At 38.1% G+C, this 14,264-nt stretch overlaps 1 protein-coding gene across 9 annotated transcripts in view; it reads right to left on the reverse strand.

Annotated features, from left to right (window-relative positions):
• SYNE1 (spectrin repeat containing nuclear envelope protein 1) overlaps positions 1 to 14,264 on the reverse strand; it is a 287,608-nt gene that overhangs the window by 73,975 nt on the left and 199,369 nt on the right. For 6 of the 9 annotated variants that reach the window (XM_077175388.1, XM_077175391.1, XM_077175389.1 and 3 more), the window contains 8 exons: positions 13,601 to 13,795; positions 9,985 to 10,158; positions 8,007 to 8,198; positions 3,692 to 3,826; positions 2,965 to 3,071; positions 1,806 to 1,956; positions 861 to 995; positions 545 to 700 (listed from right to left, as the gene is read on the reverse strand). In XM_077175388.1, coding sequence (XP_077031503.1) covers positions 545 to 700; positions 861 to 995; positions 1,806 to 1,956; positions 2,965 to 3,071; positions 3,692 to 3,826; positions 8,007 to 8,198; positions 9,985 to 10,158; positions 13,601 to 13,795 — 1,245 coding nt within the window. The remainder of the gene's footprint in view (positions 1 to 544; positions 701 to 860; positions 996 to 1,805; positions 1,957 to 2,964; positions 3,072 to 3,691; positions 3,827 to 8,006; positions 8,199 to 9,984; positions 10,159 to 13,600; positions 13,796 to 14,264) is intronic. The other 3 variants (XM_077175395.1, XM_077175394.1, XM_077175396.1) reach the window with 2 other exon arrangements.

Here is a 14,264-nt window from a genome sequence, read left to right on the forward strand (position 1 = left end):
AGTCATCTAGTCCAATTCTCCTGAAGTAAATATGGACATCTTCAACTAAATCAGGATGCTCAGAGCCAATTTGAATGCTTCCAGGGATGGGACATCCACTCTGTCTGGGCAACCTGCTCCAGCATTTCTACACTCTCATTTTGAAAGATTTCTTCCTTGTATCTTGTCTGAATCTATCCTCTTCAGTTGAAAACCATTGTTCCTTTGTCCTATTGCCTCTCTCCGCTCACCACCCCTCAATTTTTTCCACCTCCCTCACCCCTAATTAATGTTGATGAACCTGTGGTGTTTCTATATCCTAGAGTATCCCTCCCTCTTTTTCACATAGCTTCAATTTTGATAATGTGGTGTTAGCTAATACTTAGATGTTAAACAGAAGAAAGAGTCCATGCTTTCTGCAACATTCTCTACATGGTCAACTGCAGAATGCTGCAGCTACATAGAGATTAGGTCAGCGACATGTCACTTACCCAGGATTCTAACACTTTTGTTCTAAACACTACTATTGGCAATTAAAAGAAACTCCTACTCATGGATCCCTCACCTCTTGCTTGCAGAGGTAAGTTTCTGTTTCTTCTTCTGGCAACAGAGCTGTAGCAACAAAGACTTGCTCTTCCACCCCATCCAGCCACACAGATGTGGCAGTGACACCATCATACAGCTTCTGCTCCAGATGCAGGGTCTCCTCCAGCCGTCCAGCCTGGGCAAAAGGAACCACAGGAATCAGCACAGAAGTACAAGACAGTCTTCCTAACTTCTAATATTTGGGAAAGGCCTGGATTTCCAGATCATAGCTGGAGGAGTTTTAACTGTTAATGTGGCTTTGCTGTAGGACAGGTGTAAAGACAACTGAAAATTACCTCAGATGAGACATCTTCAAAGGCCTGATTCAATTCAACCAGTACAGGTGACACTAAGGATTTATCTTCATCCTGTGTCTCCTCCTTATACAAAGGCATTCCAGGTATTAGTCTGTTTGGTCTGCTATAAAGCTGCTGAGAGAGAAGCACTAATTAGGATGCATCTACCATATGTAGGGCACAAAATTCAGCTGTACAGACTCCCTGCTGACTGATGCTATCACCTGCTAATGCTCATGGTCCTCCCACAAATGCTCCATGTCATGAATATTTTGCATAAATATTACTCAACAGGAGGTTCACTAGAAATACAGGATAAATGCTTCTAGCCAGAAGTAAAAATTATTAGTTTTTATCAAAAATATTATCAATTACTCTTTAATTAATACAAGGTATTTAGAACTTTGGAAGCTGGTTAATGGAATGTTATACAAAGAAGAGTGAATTTGGGTCTCTTAACAATAAAATGGAAGATGTCTGTTAATATAGACTTTGGTTTGTCCCCAGTTTAATTGATTAATCCCCATTTCTTCCAGTAGAAATACTGTTCCCCAAATTCCTCACCCACTAAGATCAAGAATTGAATGCAACCAATAAATTCAAACTGAAAATAACAGTTTTACTCTAAGCTGTTGCCAGAGTACTAATCAATTCCAGAGTGATGATTTGCTACAGAATTATCCTGAGTCAGATAAGTAGATAAACATTTTGTCTGAGCTCTTTCTTCCTTTCCAGTTCATTAACCTGATGGTAGCGCAATTCAAATCACTTTGAACATGAGCAGTGCTGGTGTCAGCATGTAACAGTTTTTAAAGGTGTCACAAAACCAAATTGCTCCATATCTCATGCCTTAACTACAGCACTTTAATGGATCTACATATTGCACCTCTTGTTGTAACAACTACTTTCAAAGAGAAAATGGAAAGAGAAATTTTAAAAAGCTACCAGCTGTTCTTTTTCCAAAGCTTTCTGGAGCAGTCTCTGCTTGGTACTGAATTCCTGGTTTAGGCTTTCCCATTTCCTCTTCATCTGTTCTTCAGATGATGGCTTCTCACCTTCTAAGGCTAATTCCTCAGAAAGTACATCAGGCTTCTCACTGAATATGAAGAAGCATAAAGGTTTAATAAATGCAAAAGTTATAAACATATCAAGTGATAATTTTACATTAGGAAATTCTACATTTAAATTAAATGCTACTTTTTAAAGCTCTGAATTGTTAATTTTGGTTTTGTTTTTCTGAAAATAAGACAAAGGTTGGTTTGAACAGCAAGAAGTTCTTATCTGATGAAATAAAATGTATTTCAAAAAGACTATATGAAGTTGCAAGTACCCAAAATAAGTAAAAAATCCCCAAACCAGACTGAATATATACTACATTGAAATGTAACCTATAAAAAAAAGTTTTAGTTCAAAGCATGAATTAAAATAAATATTTTATCTGACTCCTTCCTCACCTCCTTTCTCAAAATGACGGACATAGTTTAATGAAGAACAAGCATATGAGTTTAGCTTTGGTAAACAGTTAATCACAGTCAGAATTTTCTATTTGGTGGTTTGTTTGTGGGTTTTTTTTTTCTATGGTACAGCATCACTTGATCATCACAAGAAGTAAGCCTCAAACAGAAGGAGACTGGTTAAGTACTTTCTGGCATTAAAACTAAGGCTTCAAAAGGAAAAATACTTGCTAATTGCAGGAAAAATAAAATTAAGCAATGAGTATCTCATCTGGGAAGGTCTGGTTACAATGGCAGATACCAATGTTTGAGGTAGATGTGATTCACACATCAGTGCTGGTCCATAAAGTTACAGTAACTGATCCACTGCTTGTCTAATGAGTCTTGCTAGTCTTTAATTTTAGTATGATTCCGGCTAATAAGAATAAAGGGCATTTCTAAATGCTGAAGGTGATCTATTCTCACAAAACAGTTTGTGTAACTGTATTATCAGACTGCTGAATTATAAACCAGAACTCAACAGCCGAGGTGCTGTATAAAAATGATAAAACAAAAATTAGAGGACTATGAGCAGAAGAGGGATGTAAGCATAGGGAAGACAAAGTATAGCCATAGAAATTTACTTTTTGGAACAACACATGAAAGCACACCTTATGGACAGCCCTTCAGTAGAGCTTTGCTGCGTTAGAATCTCTCCTCCCCGGCACGCTACTGACCGAAGCAGATTCTTCTGCTCTTCTAGCTCCTGTTCCAGCTCCTAGCACAGCAAGTTACACAAAACAGAACAAATCTCAAACACACTGGTTTTGCCTTGGAAGGATATGTCTACCTTGTTTAACTGTCATGCAAAGTTATCTGAGCTACTCCTAAAATGGCTTGCTTGAACACCAAAAGAAGTTCAAAATCTCCAGCCAGGGACACATCAAAATTGGGTTCATAAACTGGATTACTGAACTAATTAACTGATACAATGCAGTTTATGGAACCTACCCTAGTGAGAACATCTTCAAATCATTCAACACATAATGTAATATATGTATCTTTACTTGTATGAAGACAAAGTTATTATTTTGAGTATTATCATCTCTCCTTAGAGTAATTTAAAGGGTTGATTCAATTTTATTCTGCTGATGGACAAATTTTATTCTACTGATTATGTGAATTGACCATAGTCATCCAGGAAGTCTAGCCTGCCTGTTGCAGATATAAGACAGGGAACTCAGATGCATCATTACCAAAGCAGTGAGTATGAAACAGTGTAAAAATTAATATTTCAGTGAAAACATTAACAAGAGTGGTTCAGCTATAGCATTAAGTGCAATCTAAAGATGGGAGTAAAAGATAAAGATGGGAGTAAAAGAAAGGCAGAACACCAACTTTCTGCTGCTGCAGGGTACTCTGCTGCTGCTGTGAGCGAGTAGTTCTTGCTTGTGCCAGCCATTCTTGAACACTGGGGCTTTGTGAGGAAACGAAGTCCAGATCACTCTCCTCCTTTTCTTGTAAAGATCCCTGCTTTAAGAAAGAGACATTAAGATTCAAAAAAATCTCCTACATTGTTAAGAGAACAGGCAGGTTCAGCTCATCTACATAAAACCTCTCAAGTTGCTGGCCCATGTAAATTCTGAAGTGAGCAATGACTTTAGATTTCTGACTTTTACTGGTTTTTGGTTACTAGCAAGAAAAGCATCCCTAGAAATGTAAAAATAAACATGCACTTAGCAGAATCAGAGACCATAGGTCAGAGACCTTGGACTGATTGTGTTTCTAAAGACTCTTCTGCTTCTAAAAACCAGCCTTCATCTGCAAAGGATGGTGCAGCTTTATCTGGCAATGTAGGGATTCAGTGGCTTGTTTCTGCCAGGATTTTTATCTAATTAAAGCAATTTTTAAAATCTAATTGAAAAGGAGAAAATTCTGGTTGCCATTCTGGTCAATATTGATTTATCAGTATAACATAACTATGTTTGGCAGAAACACACTGGGTAAACAGCAGATGACATGATATGAACAGCAGAGAAAGTAAGAGAGAGCAAACCACAGAATGTTAGAACAGCACAGCAAAAGCAACAGTTCCTTCTATTCATGTTTCTACCATGTTTCTCCAACATGAGTGATTAGAAAGGCTTTCTGTGTAAGCAATGCAAAAAAGAACAAATGCCTCAATAGCTCAAAAAAATGTTTTATCAACTTCTTGGCTTCCAAAGTCCATGTTAGCTGAAAGTTTAAATAATTTTAGCAGACAGTGTATTCAAATGTAGGTATTTCAACATGCTTGGCCTTATGTTAAAGACAGACGCGTAGGTCAGGCTACTTTGATGAACACATCTCTCTAGACTTATTTAATATTATTTGCAATCATGTGATGATTGTAGAGCTTGCACCTTTTGGGTATTTTTTGAAAGCTTCAGGATCTAAAGCTGGGGCTTAATACCTCTCCCATTTTGTCTATATATTTAACTTTTGTAGTATCCCTATTATGCCCATGATTCAGCCTTTATTCTAAATAGATTAAGACTGCCAAATGGTTCAGCAACTCTCCTATCCACAGACACTCTGCCTTCCAGGTGACATTTCTCAAATCAGGCAGGGTGGGTGGGTGCCTCACCTGGTGCTCTTATGCTAACAACTGAGAGAGGCCTTTGCCACCAGTGACCCTGGCACCAGCCACTGAAACAGCAGAGTTTAGCTAAGCAGTAGAAGGCTAGGGGTAAGATTTTAATTTTGGGGGATGATGAGTGTACTGAAATTGAAAGGACTGATTAGAGGATATAAACTGTTAAGAGGTGCAAAACAAAAAAGAAGTACCTGGTGCTGGAAAGAACTATTAGCCCTTGCTTTATGAAATAACTTTGTTTCACTAAGGTTCCAGTTTGCGGGTAAACTCTGATACTTTATTTTGTAGGAACAAGTTTCTAGACAAGCTGAAATTGGAGTGTGAACAATGTTATTACCAAGTGTCAGACTGGGCAAAGAAAATAGTATGTGAGAAGTAAAGAAGATCTGGAATTATAGCTTTTCTATTACAAATTAGGAAACAGAAAATGTTTCTGTAAATTGTGGGGGGGAAAATCTGCTTAATTTTATATATGCTAGGGACCATAGTTATTCAACTTGTAAATTTCTTTAGAGAACAGTATCTAGTTCTTCCTTGCATTTGAGTGTGCTGGTTGATTTCAGTTACATTTTGGGTCTCTTTCACAGGGAAGAGGACTGAGAAGATACAGTTTTGGAATTATACCAAGACATAATTAATAGTCTCATGGTTCCTGCAATATCAAGGAGTGTAAAAGGGGTTGTGGTATTTGTTGATGCAATGAGGTCTTGCAAATATCCTACTGTACATACTTTTTAGATCAAAAGCATTTGTGAACCAGATTTTATCATTGACAAATTACAGAATGTAAGTTTGAAAAAAACCCTTATGTTTGCATTTACAGTTGCATTTTCATTTGAAGTCTGTCTGAAGGAACCGTATTACATTTCCTTTAAACAGCCAGGGAAATACAAGCTTGAACCTGTCATTCCCAGCTACTGTCCAGTCTAGCACAGAAATAAATGGAAAATCCCTGAAGAAGATTGTGATGAAATTGATCTTTCGAAGGATTTCAGAATTATACAAACTTATATGAGGTACACTTTTTCCTGTGACACTGGAGTTGTTCCTCCCCTACAAACCATTTGCAATAAAAAGTAAAGAAACACTCTCTGTTTCGTTGAGGTTTTTTTACTGCAGAATCTGTTCTACTTTGGTTTTTAAGGAGTCTGTGTTTCATTGCCCCTAAGCCAGAGAATAAACAGTAACAGACACAATATTTTGTGTGTTTCAAAGTGCTGCCTTTGGAGACAGCATAGTCTGGAACACTCCTGTTGCAGCATGTTTCTGATTAGTTTCACTACTTTATTTTATGAATAAAGCAGTTGGTCACCAAGTCACCTTTTCTGTATCACTAGTTACATTCATTAACTAAAATCAGAAGACAACTGAAATTGTTCCAAGAAAGTCAGAGAATCTCATACGGACTCGTAAAAAGCCTTGTGCACAGGGATAACAGACAGGCTGAAATATGCTTTAAGGAAAATATAGCTCAGTCTTTATAATACTCTTCCAGGGCTACTTGGGAGGTTCCTTCTTTTGGAAGGAGGCTGGTCTATTATGAGGTTATCAGAACATCTGGAGACATGTAAAAATCTGAGTTTTTTACATGCATGAATAACAGTGCTGTTAGCTTGCAATATTTCTCAAGGTTAATACTGGCATTGGATAGAATTTGGGACATCTGATGTTCTTGGCCGCAGTCCTCAGTGTTTAGAACATGACATTATTGAACTTTTCATCTGAAAAAAAATTGCTCAGTGAAGATTAAAAGACGCTATACTGCCTGTGTCTATTTTCTTACATGATCTGTAAATGAAGTCAAAGAAAGACCTGAAATACATAAAGAAACTTGAATCTTGCATTTATGCACCATCTTAAATGATTCATATTCTACATCTGGAAATTATTTTGTTGTTATTTTAGATTTTAGAAGATCATCCAAAAATCTGTTTTAAGAAGTAAACTAAATCCCATCACTGTATTTTAAAATATTTTAAAGTATTTTAAAATTTAGCAAAAAACTCTGTGACGCCTTTTCACTTCACAGGTAATATATGAGAACAAACAACATTATGTGCCCACATCGTGTTGGTAACTTTTCATTTGCCTAGTCATGAGGTTTAATAAGCAAGAATAATATTAAAGTTAGTTCATCTTAGAGGCAATAGGAAGGAATACCTGTGGGGGGGAGTCTCCTTTATTTTTTATTTCTCTGTTTTTCCGAAATCATGTGAAGTTTTAAAGCTATGCAGTTGCTTTGGACTAAAAATAGTTCTCAGAACACCAAGTGACTTTTCAAGCTAACGTCTCAGTAGACTTTAATCTGCATTACAAGCCAGAAATCTTTGAAGCTTATCATGTTTAATTTGCACAGCAAAGCCAAGAAAAGAATTAAAAGAAAAGGGGGGGAGGGAGTCACAGCAGGGCAAGCAAATTCAAAACCAGTCAGTCACATTACATGGTTGGGTTTCTTGTATGTATTCGGTTCTCCACATGCTAGTTTGACCTAAAGAATGATCAAAAGCAACTGTTAAATACAATGTATTAGTGGCAATGAGCAGACCAAAGCTGCTAAGAATAGAAACCTAGGGCAAGACTGAGGTTAAATGAATTTTTGCTTATATAATGTTGTATTTGGTATATTGATGCCACCAAGTATTAGCCATAATTAAAAATGTTCCCTTATGTTATCTGTTCACTGTGTTGTGCACACCATGAAAAAAAAATATTTAGGATCATTCTTTGGTTGGGGAGAGTAATCCTGCCCCAGACCATACACAATCTAAACAGACTGGAAACAGGAATAGACTATATCCAGACCAAGCTAACCATCTATCTATTTTATTATTGTCCTTTCAGTGAAGATACTGAGGTTAGGATAGCTTTACCATAAAGCTGTGTTAACTTGAAAATTATCAACTAAAGTTTTCTAGACAGCTATTTATTTTGGAGCTATAATTCCATTTACTAACTAAAGATGAATAACTCAAACTGAATCAGTGCAACACTTTCACTCTTTTTTCCCAGTTGCATAAAGTTGCTATGAAATCCCCAAACTCCTGCCCACCATGAGAACAGCTGGAAGGAGCCACTCACCCGAATGTTGATCTGTTTGTCGTGGAGCACCCTCTGCAGCTCTAGAAGGCTGCCCTTCAGTGTCCTGAGCTTCACAGCCAGTTGCTCTGCCTCGTCCTTGGTGTGAGCCTTCCCTTCCATAAGCAAGTTCTCATTGTGCACAGACAGCTCTGACAAGGCTACCACCTTCTGTTCTATTTCAACCAGCATGTTCTGCAGCAGCAAAAACAAAGACCCGAATTCATACATTTTCCAGCACTTGTGATGTTTTCAGGCAAGACCACCTGTGGCCTACCTCACCCGTGTCCAAACTAAGAGAAAGTCAGACTAGCATTGCTTTGCCTTCCAGTCCCATTCAGAGTTCTTTAGAATATGCTTGCAAATGTTTGTATTTGCCATTTCAGCTTGCAACCCTTTTCAAAATAGGAAATTAAAAAGTTACTTGAAACAAATAATTTGTTGTAGAGGAGATGCTCTTTATTTGCATATTAAAGGTAAAGGCTAAGAAGTGAGACTGACATCCATTGGTGACAAGAAATGAAGCACGCAGCCAGAGCTACTTCTTTCCTCTTCATTCATTTAGACGTAGTCAAGTGCTTCCTACCTCCTCCTATGTGTTGCTCTGGCTGTGTTGATAAGCTTCTCCTGTCACTATTTGCTCTTTCTGATTGGTGCATGATGGACTTAAGGATTTCTGTATAATCCTCTTTCGTCTAAAGAGAGACTTAAAGTGACAAATCTCTGGCATGTTTATTCTCAAAAGCTACTTCCCTGACATTCCATTAACCATTCATGTATTAGAGACATTGTGCATATTTTGATCTCCCAGATTCAATGCTCAAACAAGTCTTGCTCAAAAACCTAGCCTGACATGAAATGCTTTCGTTTCCATAGCAACCGTCAAGTATGAATTTAGAAATATTTCTCTTGAAGGAATACGTGCAAAATAAGATCGCCAGAGCTTCTAAAAAGCAGAAAAAATATATATAAAACTTACTGCATTAAAGTTTTGAGAAGCAGCAAAAGAAAAGCAGTATTAACTCTTCCACAAAGTTAACTTTTCTTTTAGAGTTTCCTACAGAGTCTATTAAAAAAACACTACTTTGTTAAAGTTCATAGGGTTTATCTACATACAACAAAGGGCTCTCAAGGACAGGTGATGAAAGGACTCTTCAGATTAAGCAGACTGAAAATTCCAATGATGAACTATTGTCAGTGGAAATTCTTCAGACTTGCAAGAAACTTAACTCTCATTTAGCCTAAAATAATTAAGGTCATCATTCTTTAATAAGAAAAGTGCTCTTTTGTCCGTCTGTCTATTGTCTCTTTTGTAATTTTAATTATAATGATCATATAATTCTAAACTATCATTTAAAAATAGAAAACTCCCAATAATTTGACAACCTGGATTTTATGAAGGATCTAAGTCTTGTTAATAAAAGTATTTGCAAAAATTCTTATTGCAGCAACATGTCCCTCCTTGGTTGTTTTGGTACTCTGAGTAGATTAACCTTCAAGCCATAAAACCATCACATACTGATGATTATCCTTTATTTTTGCATGTATGTAAGGATTTTTCCTGAAGAAAACACAGCACTAGTGCCAGTATGTTCTTCAGCTGGAAAAGGACGTGTAGGAAAGTACACTGCAGGTGTTTTCACACCTGTCAGGTGAGCTGTTCAACAATATCAGGTTAAGGGGAGCAAAAACAGTAATTGAAGTAAATGCAATGCCTTTAAAGCTAAACATAACTACATCTGAAAGATGTGGAACTTCAAATCTTTCTGCAGTCAGGACATTTTGTTTTCTTTCTGCTACGTTCACATGGGCTTTCTAAAGTGCTGTTTGCAATCTCTAATGAGAAATTAGGAACAAGCTATATTTTGTTTCACAAACCTTTGAGGAAGCTTACTGAACATACAGAAGATGCTAAAGAGCTCAGAAACTTCTCCACAAACATGCTGGCTCATTCAACTCAATAATTGTCTTAATATTTTACCTGACAGTCTACCAGCTGTGCTTCCATGTCCATAGGTTCCTCTGCAGGAAGCAGAGTGGTGTCCAGCGTTGCTCGGGTACTGAGTAGCCAGTGGTCAAGCTCATCAGCTTCACACCGGTACCTCTGGAGAGCCTGCTCCTGCCGCTGTTCTTCGAGCTGCTCATTCAGTTTTTCCTAGAGGTACAAATTATATTTTACTTTTTAGGAGAAATAAATCATAACAGTCACTTCTAAAAAGTTGTTCCTCTCTATTTTGCACAAATCCTATGCAGGATTTCTAAGATATATTAAGACCTATCTTTTAAAAAGTATTATTTCTTTCAATTGATGAGTGTGTTTTTCTGATGACTGAAATTCTGTTTCAGTTCAGCCACTTTATTTCTACTTTCTTCAGTAGAACTCTGCTATTACAGCTTTCTAAAGGTGAGGTCTTTTCTGCCTCCTTTTGCTGCTGTCTTGTGGGTTTCCCCACACATTGATTCAGTTTGCTCAATCAGTGCAGCACTGCTTGCTCAGGAAGAAAGATGCACATGAAGAAAAGGAACACACAGAGCTGAGAGTGCGTTGCTGGGGAAGGAAAGCAACTTTGCCTTTTATGGCAGCAGGCTGTTAGTCAGCTTTACTGTCTCAAGAGGGGCACAAGAAGGGTACTTCAAGGACCAAACAAGTATGGGTGGAGCCTTGGTACAGTCACATGGGTAAAGAGAAGCCTAAAGAGCTGTCTACCTTCTCTGGCCTCACAGAGGATCCCTGAGCCATGGGGAGTGGAAGCTTCACTAGCTTCAATGGCTGCTGATATCACAGCAACACAGGTCCATCCATCAGCTCATCCATCCATTGGAAAGACAGGGAGTGATCACCAAGTCTTGCTCACCCTTTAATTTTCCCATATGAATCTGAAAACTGACTGAACAGCTGTGGCCAGGGCACAGTGATCAGTGGCACAAAGTCTAGTGAGTGGACAGTAATGACCTCAAAAAATTTGCTAATGACACAAAATGGGAGGAGTGGCTGATAGTCAGAGGGCTATTCTGCCATCTAGGTGGACCCTGAAAGGCAATAAAAATGAGCTGACAGGAAGAAAGGAAAGTGTGAGGCCCTGTAGCTGCAGGGGAGCAACCCCCTGCACCGAGTATAGGCTGGAGGCTAAGCAGATGGGAAGTAGCTTGGCAGAAGAGAAGAAGGGGTGTCCTGGTGGACTCCAGATTGAACATAACCCAACAATGTGCGAAAGAAAGCCAGTGGTGTCTGGAGCTGCTTTAGGAGTGTTCTCACCAGGATGATGGAGATGATCCTGCCCCTCTACTTAACACTGGTGAGTCTACACCTAGAGTACTGTGTCTAGTTCTATGCTCCCCAGTACAAGAGAGACACTGAGTTCTGGAGAGAATAGAGGGGATTTCGTGGATAAAAAAACAAATAGGATGGTCAGAGGATACTTAGTATCAGATAATGTAAAACCTAAGCATGGTGCAAATATTATGGAACAGGGGGAAAAGATTGAATTCGATCTGGCTGGAATGGAGTTAACTTCATTGCAGCCTGTGCAGTGCTTTGCAGCTGTGGTTAAATCTGTGCTGATAACACAGCAATGTTATGGCTACTGCTGAGCACAGCATAAAGGCTTTCTATCTGCCCCTGACAAAGGCCAATAGGTTGGGGATGGACAATGCTGGGAGAGGAGATAGCCAGGACAGTGAATCTGAACTGACCAAAGGGACACTCCACACCAGATGAGATCATGCTCATCAAAAAAAGCCCAGGGAAAGAGAGGGAGAGGCAATATGGTTATGGTGCTCATCTTCCCAAGAAACACGTGGTGAGCTTTCCAGGAAAGTAGCTAAACATCTGCCTGCTGATTGGGTAGTAGTGGGTAAGTTCCTCATTCCCTGCTTGCATGCACAGCTTTTCCTTACCCTATTTAAGCTGTCATTATCTTGATCCATGATTCTTTTTGTCTGCCTTCTATTTTTAACCATCTCAGAAGAGAGGAGTGAGGGTGGATGTTTGGCTGCTAGCAGGGTCAACCTACAACACTTTGTAAGGAAATTCAGATTCAAATGTTCAGGGCAACTTCATCACATGGAGAAGTGTTTGCACAGCTTTTCTGCATGTTCAATTTCAACTTAAAAATTAAAAATTGCTTTTAGAACAATTTAAAAAATAATGATAGTTTTTAGAAGTCTTAAATAATCCAGACCTGAAGAGTTCTCAAATGCTAGTTACTTGAATTAGGTCCACAGAAAGAACAATATTACCAGTCCACATCCTCACCAGCAAAATATTTTCATCAATTATTTTACCTTCATTTCTACATTTACTTCCCTGGGGTGTTCTGGAAGATTTTATCTGTGAAATCAGAGCTATGAAGTACACAGGTTAAATTACTGCATATTGTCCACATATCATATATATTTCCTAGCTAGGATTATTAGGGAATACTTGTGGTATAGTGTCAAAGTATCCTAACCACAGTTAAGAGTAATATACCACTCATGCTTTATCTTGAAATTATTAGTTAGCATTTCCTAAGCACTACCAAGATGTTTGTTAGATCTTGTATGGGGTGCAAGCTATAAACAGCTAGATCCCCTATCCTACTTCCAACCCTTCATTTTAAATTAAAAGCTATTTTTCTTCTGGGAAGGAAAAGCTTAGCACATAGCACATAAAATAACTTCGTTATTTTAAAACTAAAAAAGATATTTTCTAATGACCTCTTCACTGTCCTAGGTGACTGGTCAGAACTAAAGCAGCTGAAGCACCCTGAGACTCTCCTGTAATCCAGTGTCTTGGTTTAAACTCAGCTGGTCACTAAGCACCATGCCTTAGATGCACACAGCCAATTCTCACTCTGCTTCTCTGAATCAATTGATGATGGAAAATATGAAGGCAGTAGTTGCTGTGTTTGTGAATTCACTGCTGCAGTCCTTAACAGTACAGTAATAAAGCTGCCCTGAAGTGTTCAAAGTAGCCAAACTGTAACCAGCTTTAGCATGATTGCATGTTCTCACCTGTATAACATAGGCAGCAACACTCCTGTTTGTAAAGAGCTTGTAAAAATCCCCTTAGTATTAAAGAATTTTTAGTAAAGTTGGTAGGCAAAGAAATAAAAGGGTGCATCCTCCATGGAAATCACTGGGAAGATGAGAGTAGACAACAATGCAAAGATTTGGAAGAGGAGCTGTTTGTTGTTTAAGCTTTCCTCTTCTCTTGTCTAGCAGCTTGGAGAGGTGATTCCTCAAAAGTATATTGTAGACAATGTAATTTTTAATATCTGTGTTTCATTTATGCACACACACACAAATATATATATATATATATATATATATATATATATATATATACACACACACATATATATATGTGTGTGTGTGAATGTGTGTATATATATCTCCATATGGCTATATATGAAGCCAGAAGAAACTTAGAACATATATAATATTTGTGTGTTCCAAGTTCTTGCTGGCTGCTCATCACTTAGCACTAAGATGAGGGGCTCACTAAAAAAAGAATGATTATTTATTACTGAAAGGAATTGTGAGAAATAAGCAAAACTGAAAATTGCTTTTTTTTTTATGTTGACTAAAAATATTGGTGATGTTTTTTCTTGTACCTCTAATAGCTGTCGTTTTCCTGATGCCTTCATTCGAATTGTGGCCATTCGCTCTGCCAAGACTGTGAGGGTGGACTGCAATGCCATTTGATCAGCACCTTCCACATCCAGTGGTTCTGAAACAAGCTCCTGGGCCAATGATGTCTGAAGCTCACTGATTTCTTCTTGCAACATTAAAATCTCATCCATCAAAGCCTATTAAGAAATGAGAGCAGAGGATGCATTTGCTTCACTTACCAGCAAGAAGGAAGTATTTCAGGAGACACAGACTAAATATAAAATTCAAGACAACTATCTCGAGGAGCACCAGGAACACAAGAGTAGAGCAGACCATCACTACCAGCATGGCAGAGATGGTATTCCATAAGGACTGAGTCCTGCTTTTAGAGGCTTGAGTCAGGATCAGGTATCTGGTTACTTAAATATGCATTTAATTACATATCTTGAATTTCAAGCATATCACAAGGAATTATTTTGGAAAATGGAAATCCATTCTTCCAATAAATTATGTGTAGGGCATTCTAGTATTCACAGTGAAGATGATGAAGAAGTGAGTGAGTGTGTGTTTGGAGAAAAATAAGGGCATGTTTCAGCTTCCAGCCTAAAACTTTCTAACTGGATAAAGAACATCCAGCAATATACGTAAATATTTAGAGATTTATTC

This window comes from Agelaius phoeniceus, chromosome 3 (assembly GCF_051311805.1).
Source record: "Agelaius phoeniceus isolate bAgePho1 chromosome 3, bAgePho1.hap1, whole genome shotgun sequence".
Taxonomy (NCBI): Eukaryota; Metazoa; Chordata; class Aves; order Passeriformes; family Icteridae; genus Agelaius; species Agelaius phoeniceus.